The 13,068-nt window shown below is 44.0% G+C and overlaps 1 protein-coding gene across 1 annotated transcript in view; it reads left to right on the top strand.

Moving 5' to 3' along the window:
- The window catches only part of F13A1 (coagulation factor XIII A chain), a 269,662-nt gene extending 257,118 nt beyond the window's left edge, over positions 1-12,544 (top strand). The window contains exon 15 of the mRNA XM_073631004.1: positions 11,992-12,544. Coding sequence (XP_073487105.1) covers positions 11,992-12,139 — 148 coding nt within the window. The 3' untranslated portion in view covers positions 12,140-12,544. The remainder of the gene's footprint in view (positions 1-11,991) is intronic.
- The last annotated feature ends 524 nt before the right edge of the window (positions 12,545-13,068 follow it).

The following is a 13,068-nucleotide window of genomic DNA, read 5'->3' as shown; positions in this document are numbered from 1 at the left end:
TGGTGACTAGTTCCACCACGTCTTCTTCCTCCTGCTCTTCTTGAGTTGGGGGGATTTCCCCTTCTTCCAGAGGTGGGGGAAATGTGTTCTCCTCGGATGAGGGGTGTCCTCCGAGTCTTTTCTCCCCTATGTCAAGAAAAACTGCTATACTTAGCACACAGTGATTTGATGGCAGAACTATAATTAGAAAACATTGTCTGGAAGTGGGGTACAATTGTCTATTTTGCCAGAGTTAAAAAATGTGGCATTTTTAGTGTCCTTTGTCAAGCTGCAATACTTTACATGTTTGGTACAAGCTTCACAGATGAAGCCCCCCCCCTATAGTATACACTGGAGCACCTGTGTGGCCCCCTAATAAAAATGGTGTTCTTGTGTCCCACACTAGTGCTCCAGTGTCCAGATGTGAAAACAGCTGCTGAGTGTCCTCTCCTTACACAGAATCTATTTTGCAATTCATTCTATTAACAAAGCCATCTACACAACCAAAATAGTTTATGACAAGTAGGGTGTAAAAATTGTGGCCAAATGCATATGGCCTAAACAATGGTGTTTTATAGACCGAAAGAAAAATGTTTGATACGAACAAATAATGTACCCATGAACATGAAATTTGCCATGTAAAAATGTAGACTTGTAAGAAAAGCACATGGAGCAGCACGAACGTAATAAACATAAAGAATAGGAACACAGCACAACTACTTACTTTTTTGCAGCACTCTCCGGATCTTTCTGTACTTTTCATGTTCTCTTAATTTCAGGTCCGACCACCGCTTCCTGAGCTGATCTTTCGATCGTCGTACCCCGAAATGCCGGTACAGACTCTTGACCACTTTCGCCATGATCTTGGCCTTTCTGACATTGGGGTTGGGGTAAGGTCCATACTTCCCCTCATAGTCGGCCCGCTTCATGATGTCCACCATCTCCAACATCTCCCCAAAGGACATATTTGAGGCCTTAAATCTCCTTCTGGATCGTGACGTTTCAGGCTCCGGGCTTTCCTCCCCCTTCCTCCTCGTTGCTATAATTAGCACGCACCTGCTGTGTATCCGCCATGTGCTCTTCCCCCACTGCGCCGAGCGAAAAGGGGCAGGGAATACACTAGAAAGAACGTCAGGGGCTGGCGGAGTTACACGCATGCGCAGGGTGTATAAAGCGTAACACGCGTGCGTATTACGTACGATCTGTGAGCGGAGGAAGGAGCGCCGATCGTGATAACGAAGGTAAGATCTAAACTTGGGCCTATACTGCTTCGAAATTGAAGCCTATATTGTAACAAGATTAGGAGAGTTTACCTGACCTTAGGGTTTGTCTTGTGTTGTGTCTTGCAGAGAAAATGGATGGCTTCAATGACCACAATTTCCTCCCCCTGTTCATAGACAAATACAGGGAGCTGCCCTGTCTGTGGCAGGTGAGACACCCCCCATTATAACAATAAACAAAAGAGGCAGGCAGCGCTGGAGAAACTGCTGGAGTTGGTGAAGCCGGTGGTCCCCACAGCAACCATCCCCTATTTAAAAACCAAAATTGGTGGCCTGAGGAGCACTTATCTAAGGGAGTGCAAAAAGGTCACAGATTCCCAGAGATCCGGAGCAGGAGCAGATGACATTTATGTCCCCCATGTACTATGAGACTGCAATTTCTGTCAGACCACACTGAAGTCAGGGAATCCCTCTCTACTCTTCCTTCCACTCTTCCTTCCACCCCAGCTGAGGCTTCCGATGTCCAACCTGGGCCTTCCAGCCAGGAAGAAATGGAGGAGCCCAGCTGGAGTCAGGTATAGCATTCTTCTACAGATTTCAGGACAATAAAGAAATGATGTTTACTAGATGTTATTATTGATCACTAATTGCTGATTGAAAAAAGTGTTTTACATATCAATAGACAGTAGTGGGCACCCAAAATTGGGACAAGAATGAAAAATGCTGGGCTCAGAATGATAGTCTGTTATATTTGTTAACATTCAATTTGCAACAGTCAGGAGGTGAAAATTGTGTGTGATTGATGAATAAAAAACTAAAACTATGTCCCTTTTTCATACACAGGAAGACCTCAGCCAGAAGGAGGTTGTGTAATGTGGCAGCCAGGAGGAGGCGGGGATTAGTGGCAGCCAGGAGGAGGCAGGGCTAAGTGTCAGCCAAGAGAAGCCTGGGACAAGTCGAAGCCTGACCGAATCGCAGGTTCCTCCCCTCCGCCTTCCATACAAAAGAGCGAGGAAGACAACTCCCATGCAGGATTCAGCGCTCAGGTTCATTCAGGAGGCTTCTGCGTCCCTCCGAGCCTTACCCACTCCTGAAGAGGCCTTTGCCTGCATGGCTGCCACCAAACTGCAGGGCATGCAGGAGGGTCAACGCCTCCTGTGTGAGCAACTTATTTATAAAGTCCTAACTAAGGGGGTGAGTGGGGAACTAACACCCAAGACCGACGTGATTGAGTTGGACCATCCTCCTCCTCCTCCTGCTGCCACAACTTCACCACCAGAGCCACCACGTGGAAGGAAGCATGGAAGGAAGACAAGAGAGTGATGACCCTGGGTTCAGTCTGGTCTGACAAAAGCTGCAGTCTCTCGTATGACCACAGCCTGGGGACACAGATGTCATCTGCTGCTTTCCGGATCTCTGGGACTTCTGGACCAGACTGCACTCCCTTACATATGGACTCCTCAGGCCACCAATTTTGCTTGAAAATAGTTGATGTCTGCCCTGGGGGTCCAAGGCTTCACCCATTTCTGCAGTTTCTCCAGCGTTGCCTCCCTCTTTGTTTAGTTGGGAGCCTTTAATAAAAGTTATTTTTTGGAAAATTATACTCTCCTATGTGTGTTTTCATCCAAAAAGGACAGTTTGTTGATGACGATTCAGGTACATTTCTCACATAAAATGTGAAATTAACAAGGGACAACAACACCAAACAATCTTCTACAGATTAAATAGAACAACGTATCAATGGTGTTGTGGTAACTTGACACAAAAAACACACACAAAAATTTTCAGGAGTACAAATAAAAATCACAAAAACAAAAAATAAGCCTTGAAAAAAATACAAACCCAAAAACAAATAATCAGACTTAAAAACCAAAAAAAAAAAAAATTATGTTGTCAGATGTGACAAATCAAAATATATTGAAGGAATCCCGATAAATAGTAAAGAAATAAGTTTGTGAGAAGTGTGTGTGAATATGAGCAGCAAAACTACTTAATTCTTGTCACATTATAAAGAAGAGAGTGCGCTGTATTAAACCATTTTTAACATTGCAGCGTGACGAAAGTGCTGTATCCATTACGAACGCTAAGTTTACCAGACCGAGCTGTTCCGTGTTGGAATTTCTTCTGAGCATGCGTGGCACTTTGTGCGTCGGAACAGGCCACACACGGTCGGAATTGACGCGATCGGATTTTGTTGTCGGAAAATTTTATCTCCTGCTCTCCAACTTTGTGTGTCGGAAAATCCGATGGAAAATGTCCAATGGAGCCCACACACGGTCGGAATTTCCGACAACACACTCCGATCGGACATTTTCCATCGGAAAATCTGACCGTGTGTACGGGGCATTAGTGTGCCAGCCCTATGGGTGACTTTTAATGTCCTTTTCTTACAGCTGCAGAATTACAGCTCCCTTTTGGACTCTCCTTTTCAAGCTTCTGTGGCTCTGGATGTGACATCACAACTTATATTAGAGGGCTATAAAGAGCACCTGAAAATACTGAACTAGAGAGTGCTTTCCCTGTTCAGTAGAATAGCATCATCCACTACATTAAATATAATAAAGCAGGAGAAATGCCAGTTTCCTTTAAAAATTCAAATCGGCAAAGTATGCCTTTAATTAGGAGTATAATAACCCTCTAAAAAAATATGTGCCCATGGTCAATGTCTTCAAGCAGACCTAGGTTGTATCAGGAATTATCCAGCCATTTCACTATCCTCAGAAAAGGATATTCCTTTTAATACTCAACATGTGCAAGACTTCTGTAGACTAATGCCCTGTACACACAGTCGGATTTTCCGACGGAAAATGTGCGATCGGAGCGTGCTGTCGGAAATTCCGACCGTGTGTGGGCTCCATCGGACTTTTCCATCGGATTTTCCGACACACAGAGTTTGAGAGCAGGCTATAAAATTTTCCGACAACAAAGTCCGATCGCGTCAATTCCGACCGTGTGTGGCCATTTCCGACGCACAAAGTGCCATGCATGCTCAGAAAAAAATTCCGAGACGGAACAGCTTGGTCTGGTAAAATTAGCATTCGAAATGGATAGAGCACTTTCGTCAGGCTGCAATGTTTCAAATAGTTTAATACAGCGCACTCTCTTCTTTATAATGCTAGAAGAATGAAGTAGTCTTGCTGCTGATATTCACACAGACTTCTCACAAACTTCTTTATTATTTATCGTGATTCCCTCAATATATTTTGATTTGTCACATTTGACAAAAAAGATACATGTTTTTTTTTTGGTTTGTATTGTTTTCAAGCCTGATCGTGTTTTTAATTTTTTTTATTTTTTGATTTTACATCCAGAATATTTTTGGGTATGTTTTGTGTGTCAAGTTACCACAACACCATTATTATCTTGTATTATTTAATCTCAAGGAGATTGTTTGGTGTCTCTTGTTAATTTTACATAGTATTTTTGAAATGTCCCTGCCTCCTCACAAACAAACTGTCCTTTTTGAAGGAAAACACACATAGACGAGTATAATTTAAACCAAAATTCCTTTATTAAGGGCTCAGAACCAAACAAAGAGGGAGGCAACGCTGGAGAAACAGCTGAAATTGGCGAAGCCTTTGACCCCCAGAGCACACATCACTTATTTTACTGCAAAATTGGTGGCCTGAGGAGTCCATATATAAGGGAGTGCAGTCTGGTCCAGAAGTCCAAGAGATCATGAACAGCAGCAGATGACATACATGTCCCCAGGCTGTGGTCATACAAGAGCCTGCATCTTTTGCCAGACAAGACTGAACCCAGGTCATCACTCTCTAGTCTTCCTTACACGCTTCCTTCCACGCTGTGGCTCTGGTGGTGGAGTTGTGGCAGGAGGAGGAGGAGGAGGAGGAGGATGGTCCAACTCACACAGGTGGGTTTTGTGTGTGATTTCGCCCCTCACCCCCTTAGTTAAGACTTTATAAAGAAGGTCCTCACACAGGAGGCGTTGGCCCTCCTGCATGCCCTGCAGTTTGGTGGCAGCCATGCAGGCAAAGGCATCTTCAGGAGTGGGGGTGGCTCTGAGGGACGCAGAAGCCTCCTGAATGAGCCTGAGCACTGAATCATGCACATTAAAGGTAAAAATTATGTGGCGCTAATCAAAATTTACCACTTGATATAAATCTCAAACTAAAGAAATCTCAATGCTTCCTTACTGCTCAATACTCAAAAACTCTCTTGATGGACATTACTTACTTCTCCCATTAGGGGGCAACCAAATCAACAAAAATATTAAATACTGGTAAATAAACCAAAATAAAATAAAATAAAATATATATATATCATCCAATAACTCAAGTGTTCCACTTTGCTCTAGTACCCTTGATTTTGTGAGATTCTGGTTGTGCGCACTAGTTCTGTATCATTTGAATCATGCACATTACTCCCCTTCCTGGGTCTTTTGTTTGGAGGGCGGAGGGGAGGAACCTGCGATTCGGTCAGGCTCCTACTGGGCCCGGCCTTCTCCTGGCTGCCACTTAGGCCCGCCTCCTCCTGGCTGCCACTTAGCCCCGCCTCCTCCTGGCTGCCACATTCCACAGCCCCCTCCTGTGTGGCACATTCCACAGCCTCCTCCTCCTGGCTGAGGTCTTCCTGTGTATGAAAAAGGGACATAGTTTTAGTTTCTTCTTTATCAATCACACACAATTTTCATCTCATTACTGTTGCCAATTAAATGTTATCAAATATAACAGACTATCATTCTGAGCCCAGCATTTTTTCATTCTTGTCCCAATTATTTTTGCCCACTACTGTCTATTGATATGTAAAACACTTTATGAAATCAGCAATTAGTGATCAATAATAACATCTAGTAAACATCATTTATTGCTTGCCCAGAAATCTGTAGAAGAATTCTATACCTGGCTCCAGCTGGGCTCCTCCACTTCTTCCTGGCTGGAAGTCCCAGGTTGGACATCGGAAGCCTCAGCTGGGGTGGAAGATAGGGTGGAAGGAAGAGAGGAAGGAAGAGTGGAGAGGGATTCCCTGACTCCAGTCTGGTCTGACAGAAATTGCAGTCTCTCATAGTACCACAGCCTGGGGACATAAATGTCATCTGCTGCAGCTCCTGATCTCTGGGAATCCGTGACCTTCTTGCGCTCCCTAAGATAAGTGCTCCTCAGGCCACCAATTTTGGCTTTTAAATAGGGGATGGTTGCCGTGGGGACCACCGTCTTCACCAACTCCAGCAGTTTCTCCAGCGCTGCCTGCCTCTTTTGTTTATGATTATAATGAGGATTTTTCACCTGCCACAGACAGGGAGTTGCGGTCATTGAAGCCATCCATTTTATCTGCAATACACAAGACAAGACAAACCCTAATGTCAGGCTAAAGTCTCCTAATCTTGTCCCAATATAGGCCTCAATCTATAAGCAGTATAGGCCCAATTTTAAATCTTACCTTCGTTATCATGATCGGCGCCTCTGATACTCCTTCTTCCGCTAACAGATCGTACGTAAGATGCACACGTGTTACGCTTTATATACACTGCGCATGCGTGAAACTCCGCCCTCCCCTGACGTTCTTTCTAGTCTATTCCCCGCTCCTTCTCGTTCGGCGCAGTGGGGGAAGAGCACATGGCGGAGACACAGCAGGTGTCAGATAATTACAGCAACGAGGAGGAGGAAAGCCCGGAGCCTGAAACGTCTGGATCCAGAAAGAGACGATTTAAGGCCTCAAATATGTCCTTTGGGGAGATGTTGGAGATGTGGACATCCTGAAGAAGGCCGACTATGACGGGAAGTATGGATCTTACCCCAACCCCAATGTCAGAAAAGCCAAGATAATGGCGAAAGTGGTCAAAAGTCTGCACCGGAATTTTGGGGTACGACGATCCAAGGATCAGCTCAGGAAGCGGTGGTCGGACCGGAAATTAAGGGAGCATGAGCAGTACAGAAGGATCAGGAGAGTGCTGCAAAAAAGTAAGTAGTTGTTCTGTGTTCCTATTCTTTCTTTTTATTATGTTCGTGCTGCTCCATGTGCTTTTCTTTACTGTTGTACAGTTTAAAATGGCAACTTTTATGTTCATGGGCTTATTGTTCGTTCGTATGAAACATTGTTCGTTCGGCCTAGAAAACACCATTGTTTTGGCCATATGCATTTGAAAACATTTTTTCGGCCCTACTTCTATTCAAATAATTTTGGTGTCTAGATGGGTTTGTAAGTAGAATGTAATGCAAACTAGATTCTGTGTAAGGAGAGGACACTCAGCAGCTGTTTACACATCTGGACACTGGAGCACTAGTGTGGGACACCAGAACACCCTTTTTATTAGGGGGTCCCACACAGGTGCTCCAGTGTATACTATAGGGGTGTCTCCATCTGTGAAGCTTGTACAAAACAGGTAAGTATTCAAGCTTGACAAAGGGAAAAAATATTTCTTCATCTTGGAACTGTGCCAAAATAGACAATTGTAACCCACTTCCAAGCAATATTTCATATTCCTATTTCTGCCATGAAATATCTGTGTTCTAAGTATACCTATTTTTTTTTTACATAGGGGAGACTCGGAGGATACCACTCACCCATGGAGACCAGAGACCCCCCACCTCATGAGGAAGTGGAAATCCCACAAAGACAAACAGAGCAGGAGGAGGAGGGAGACGTGGTGGAAATAGTCACCACAACAGGTGAGTGTCTGCGACCACAGGCTCAGGTAAGAGATGAATGCCAGCATATTTATAATACATGGTATGTTTTTGTTTCTATATTTTTAGGTGATCGTGATGTTGTGGATCCAGATCATTTCACCAGTGAAAGTGCACAGATCCTGATCGGGGAGATCATGGGGTGTAATAAGGACTTGGAAAACATCCAGAAAAACATCAATGATGTTCAAAAAAAATGAAGAACATCACTGATGTTTTAGGGCGAGTGTGAAACAGCTCCAGATCCCTTCCCTCTTTTGTGCTTTTTGTAATCTCAAAATTTCTCTTCTTTTTGGACATATTCGAGAAAAGCCAAATTTTGAGGATGCACACAGTGTGTCAACATGTGCTATCTGCCATCACGGGAGATCAATGGATGCGTTTTGGGGGTGCAACCCCATCCTCAATAATAAAGTAGCTGAGAGGAAGGGGTTGCACCCCCAAAACACATCCCTTGATCCCCCGTGATGGCAGCTAGCACATGTTGACATTCGGCAATTTGTGTGCATCTTCAAAATTTGGCTTTTCCAGGGGTGACTTCACCCCATCTGAACACAATATCAAACAGTTTAGAAATACTCATGTCTGATATTGCGTTCAATTTCTACAAAAGTTGAACTTTGTAAGTTCCAGATTTGTGTATTTCTTGTTGGTTTTAAACATGCCTGTTTGACCTAAAATGGACATTTCTACTTTTAGTAATGTGACCAAACAAATTGTGATACAACAAACATGTTGGTTTGTTTTAAAAACCTTTTATAAATGCACATGTGATTGTGCTGGTATTAAAAAGATTGATAATCAAGAATGTGTGGATTACTGTTTCAATGCTCCAAAACTTTTGTTGTGCTAAAATTGGTGTTTTCAGTGACAATGGGGGTTATTTCCTAAGGGCAAATCCACTTTGCACTACAAGTGCAGTTTCAGTGCAGTCTCAAGTACACTTGTAGTGCAAAGTGTCGTTGCCTTTAGTAAATAACACCCAACAGTGCTTTGTAATGTTACACAATCACACCATTTTCAGGAGTCCCCACATTTCTGTCAGGGTCAGCTAAAAGAAACACAAACAGTAAATGTCACCAAAGATTTTAGTAGTTAAAATTATTTTTTTATTTTAAAAATGTTTCAGACATTGTCTGGCATATTGATGGCCCCCCTACCCGCAAAGTATTCTAGGTATCTAAGACGGACCTCATGGGCATTCAGGGGGGGACAAGCCAGGACGGCCACTTTCAAGCGCCGTCAGGGTTGGGTCATTATGAATTCAGGCTTCAGGCCCAACTGAGACAGCATAGTTGGCAGAATTTTGCCTTAAAAAGTTGGGTAGAACACAGCACGCAAGGATGATGTGATTGAGTTTATATTCTGCCATATGTATGGGTGTAAGAAATAGGCGGAACCAGCTGGCCATGATTCCAAACGTGTTCTCCACCACTCTTCTGGCTCTGGCCAGCCGGTAATTAAAAACCCTCTGGTCCGGGGTGAGGGTCCTCATAGGAAATGGCCGAATAAGATGGCCCCCCAGCGCAAATGCTTCATCCGCAACGAAGAAGAATGGGAGTCCTTCCACATTGTCTTCTGGAGGTGGCAGGTCCAAGCTGCCATTCTGGAGATGCCTGTAGAACTCTGTCTGGACGATGACTCCACCATCGGACATCTGGCCATTCTTCCCCACGTCCACATACAGGAACTCGTAAGTAGCCGACACCACCACCAACATCACAATACTATTGTACTATTGTATTACAACTACCTTATAGTTGTAATAGTATGACCTCGAGTTGGGTGGTGGGACGATGTGGACGTGTTTCCCATCAATAGCCCCTCCGCAGTTAGGAAAGTTCCACCACTGGGCAAAGTGGGAGGCCACAGTCTGCCATTCCTGTGGGTTGGAAGGAAACTGTGGAGTCAAACAAGAAAAATAAATTAATCATTTTGCACATAAACATGGAAAGCAGATTAGACACAAACATTCTTGGCCAACATCAGGATAACATTTATTTTAGGGAGTATTTAAAGACCAAGGTATAAGGTACACCTATCAGATTCCCCCCCCCCCATCTCATGGGCCATTTCGAACATTTTTAGAGATGAATGCCTAAATAATGTGTATTACTTTGGGCAGCCCCTCCTTTCTTTACACTATTGGCAGCCCAATGGACAGGTAAGAAGTGTCTTAATACAAAGATAAAAATGCACACTGTACACATTTTAGCACATTTTGACATTCTGCTATTACCTATCAAGATAATAATAGGATACAAAAACTTTAAAAATTAACATTTAAAAGTATTCAGGCAGGCCCTTGCACTACATGCTTTGGGGAATTCATCCATAAATATGACCACAAAAGAGGTAGGTATAGTGTGTATGGGTTTTGCAAAGTCAGAAGATACATGATTGGCATAAGCTGACTTAGCAGTTGGGGATGGGAGGGTTCCAAATGATTTGGGGACACCAAAAATAAAGCCTCTGGCACTCTGCCTGAATTTAAAGCACAAATCCCAATTTACCACATTTTAGGGGGTGTTTGGGGTAGAGCACTACTATGGAGCTGACAAAATACATTATTAAGTGACTACATGAGGTGAATATAGGGCCAGGAGAGCATGCTGGGGAGGTAAGTGAAGACAAATATGCATGAAGGACAAAAAAACAAATAAAAAAACCAGCATGCATGAGGACAAAGGGGACATTCACAGTATATTACAATCATGGTAATTAGGGAATAAGGAAAGAAATACAATACATTAGCAAACATTAAATACAATAAAATGTGATGTTAAAGGATAAAAATCTTACCTTAATATACTCCTTCTACAGGACCTGGATGATGGCAGAACAGGTCTCTGGGATAATGATCCCCAGAGCCTGGGGGAAGATGCCTGTCGAGAACTTGAGGTCCTGCAGGCTTCTCCCCGTCGCCAAGTACCGCAGGGTGGCGACTAACCTCTGCTCTGGAGTGATGGCTTGCCTCATGCAGGTATCCTGCCTGCTGATATAAGGGGTCAGCAAAGCCAACAAACGGTGAAATACGGGGTCCGTTATCCGGAGAAAGTTCCTGAAATCGTCAGGATTATTCTCACGGATCTCACGGAGCAAAGGCATGTGACAGAACTGGTCACGCTGGAGCAACCAATTCTTGGTCCATGAACTCCTCCCCACCCTGTTCATGGACTGGACTTGTGTCAAGGTCAGGACCCCAACATCAAGCCCCCGCACAGCACGAACTCTACGAGGAGTACGTATACACAATATGGCTAGAAAACGGTCAGCTGCTCAGAACGGAGTAACAGAACGCACTGAAGAACAGCAAGGCCTGTGAAGAGCAACCTGAAAAACAGTAATGAATGAACAAGAACACACTGACAGAGTCACGTATAACTCGCTGCACGCACTGAAGACCAGATACAAACCCACAAGCACAAACTGAACAGCAGAAAACGATCTGAAAGCCACGAGTCTGAAAAAGCGTGAATCGTCTCTCACCAAACTTTTACTAACACGAGATTAGCAAAAGGAGCCCAAAGGGTGCCACGCTTGGTTCGGACCTGCCCTTTTCTAGTCTCGTTGTACGTGGTGTACGTGACCGCGTTCTTGGCGATCGCAAATTCCGACAACTTTGTGCGACCGTGTGTATGCAAAACAAGTTTGAGCCAACATCCGTCGGCAAAAATCCATGGATTTTGTTGTCGGAATGTCCGATCAATGTCCGATCGTGTCTAAGGGGCATAAGACTTTGGTTTCCTCTTCATTTACTAGACTAGACTGGGGGGGGGGAGACATTCTACAGGTTGATATACCAATTTAGACCAGGCATAAGTGATTTATGAAACAACTTCTTGAAATAATTTAGATAAAATAAATCTCCCACTAAACAAATACAAAGGTTATTTTAAAATGGAAATCATTTCATGTTTATACCATTTGTCAGAAGTATATTTAATTAATTCATATAGGTACTGTACCAATTGTAATTAACAAAAAGTTAAAGTAAAACAAAACTTTCAGTTTAAATGAGCTGAATACATTTCAGGAGCAATTCAACAAAATGCTTTCTTTATAGACTTGATCCAGTCCAAAATAGGCAAGTTCGTTTATGACAGGTATGTAAAGAATGCTCACACCTATCATTTCATTATTTTCAGGGAAGCCCCAGGAAATACAACCCTGATTTTGGAAGAAAGTTTTATCCCAAGAAGAATGGGCCCCAGGAAACTTATTGCAACTCTTGATTCTGACACCCTAAGGCATGTGTATGGTGAGCTGGATTTGGTGATCTTGAGTGGAGTCTAAACAAATTCCAGTTTTTGCATTTCCACATTAATGTTAACAGTATAATAACTCTAAGAAATTAAGCAGTGTTGAACAATTTTACCAATATGCTTAATAAGAAGTTTCTAAAGAACAAATAATCAGCTTAATAAAAAGCCCCAAAAGACAGAAATACATTTTAATATAGCAGACAATAAATTTTTAATATGGTAGACATTGTATATGTGGTCTCCATTTTCATAGTTTTACCTTAACTTTCCTGTTTTAGCAATGCTATGCTAAGTCTAAACATGACTATGCATTCAAATATGCATCAGAATCTGACCACTCCATCCAATACACTCTAACTGACCTGATCAGACACACTCCCTGTCTTTCTCTACTGTAAGTGGGCAGGAGGAAGCTTGTGTTAGACCTTATTCACACAGTCATCAGGGCCGTCTTTAGCGCAGGGCAAATGGGGAACTTGCCCCGGGCCCAATCTTTGTTGGGGGGCCCGCGCTAGCCGTGAATTGGGGCCCCGATCACAGCTTTGCAGAGCGCACAGAGGACACGGGAGGATGTATTCCTCGCTAGCTAGCTGAGAGGGGGCGGGGCCGGGAGCTCCACTGACGCTCTGACCCCGCCCACGTGCAGCCTGTGTACTCGGAAAAGAGCTTCTGTAGTGAGAGCCAGTGATCGGAGTGCGACTGTCAGTGGAGCTTCCGGCCCCGCCCCCTCTATACTGGCTGGTGAATACAGAGGTCCGGGGGCGGGGCCGGGAGCTCCAATGACACTCCCACTCCGATCACTGGCTCTCACTGCAGGCGCTCTATTCCCAGTACACAGGCTGCACGTGGGCGGGGTCAGAGCGTCAGTGGAGCTCCCGGCCCCGCCCCTCTCAGCTGGCTAGCGCGGAATACATCCTCCCATGTCCTCTGTGCGCTCTGCAAAGCTGTCATCGGGGCGAC

This window comes from Aquarana catesbeiana, linkage group LG05 (genome assembly GCF_042186555.1).
Source record: "Aquarana catesbeiana isolate 2022-GZ linkage group LG05, ASM4218655v1, whole genome shotgun sequence".
Lineage (NCBI taxonomy): Eukaryota > Metazoa > Chordata > Amphibia > Anura > Ranidae > Aquarana > Aquarana catesbeiana.
The sequence above is the reverse complement of the archived record's forward strand: the minus strand, read 5'-3'. Positions and strand labels throughout refer to the sequence as shown.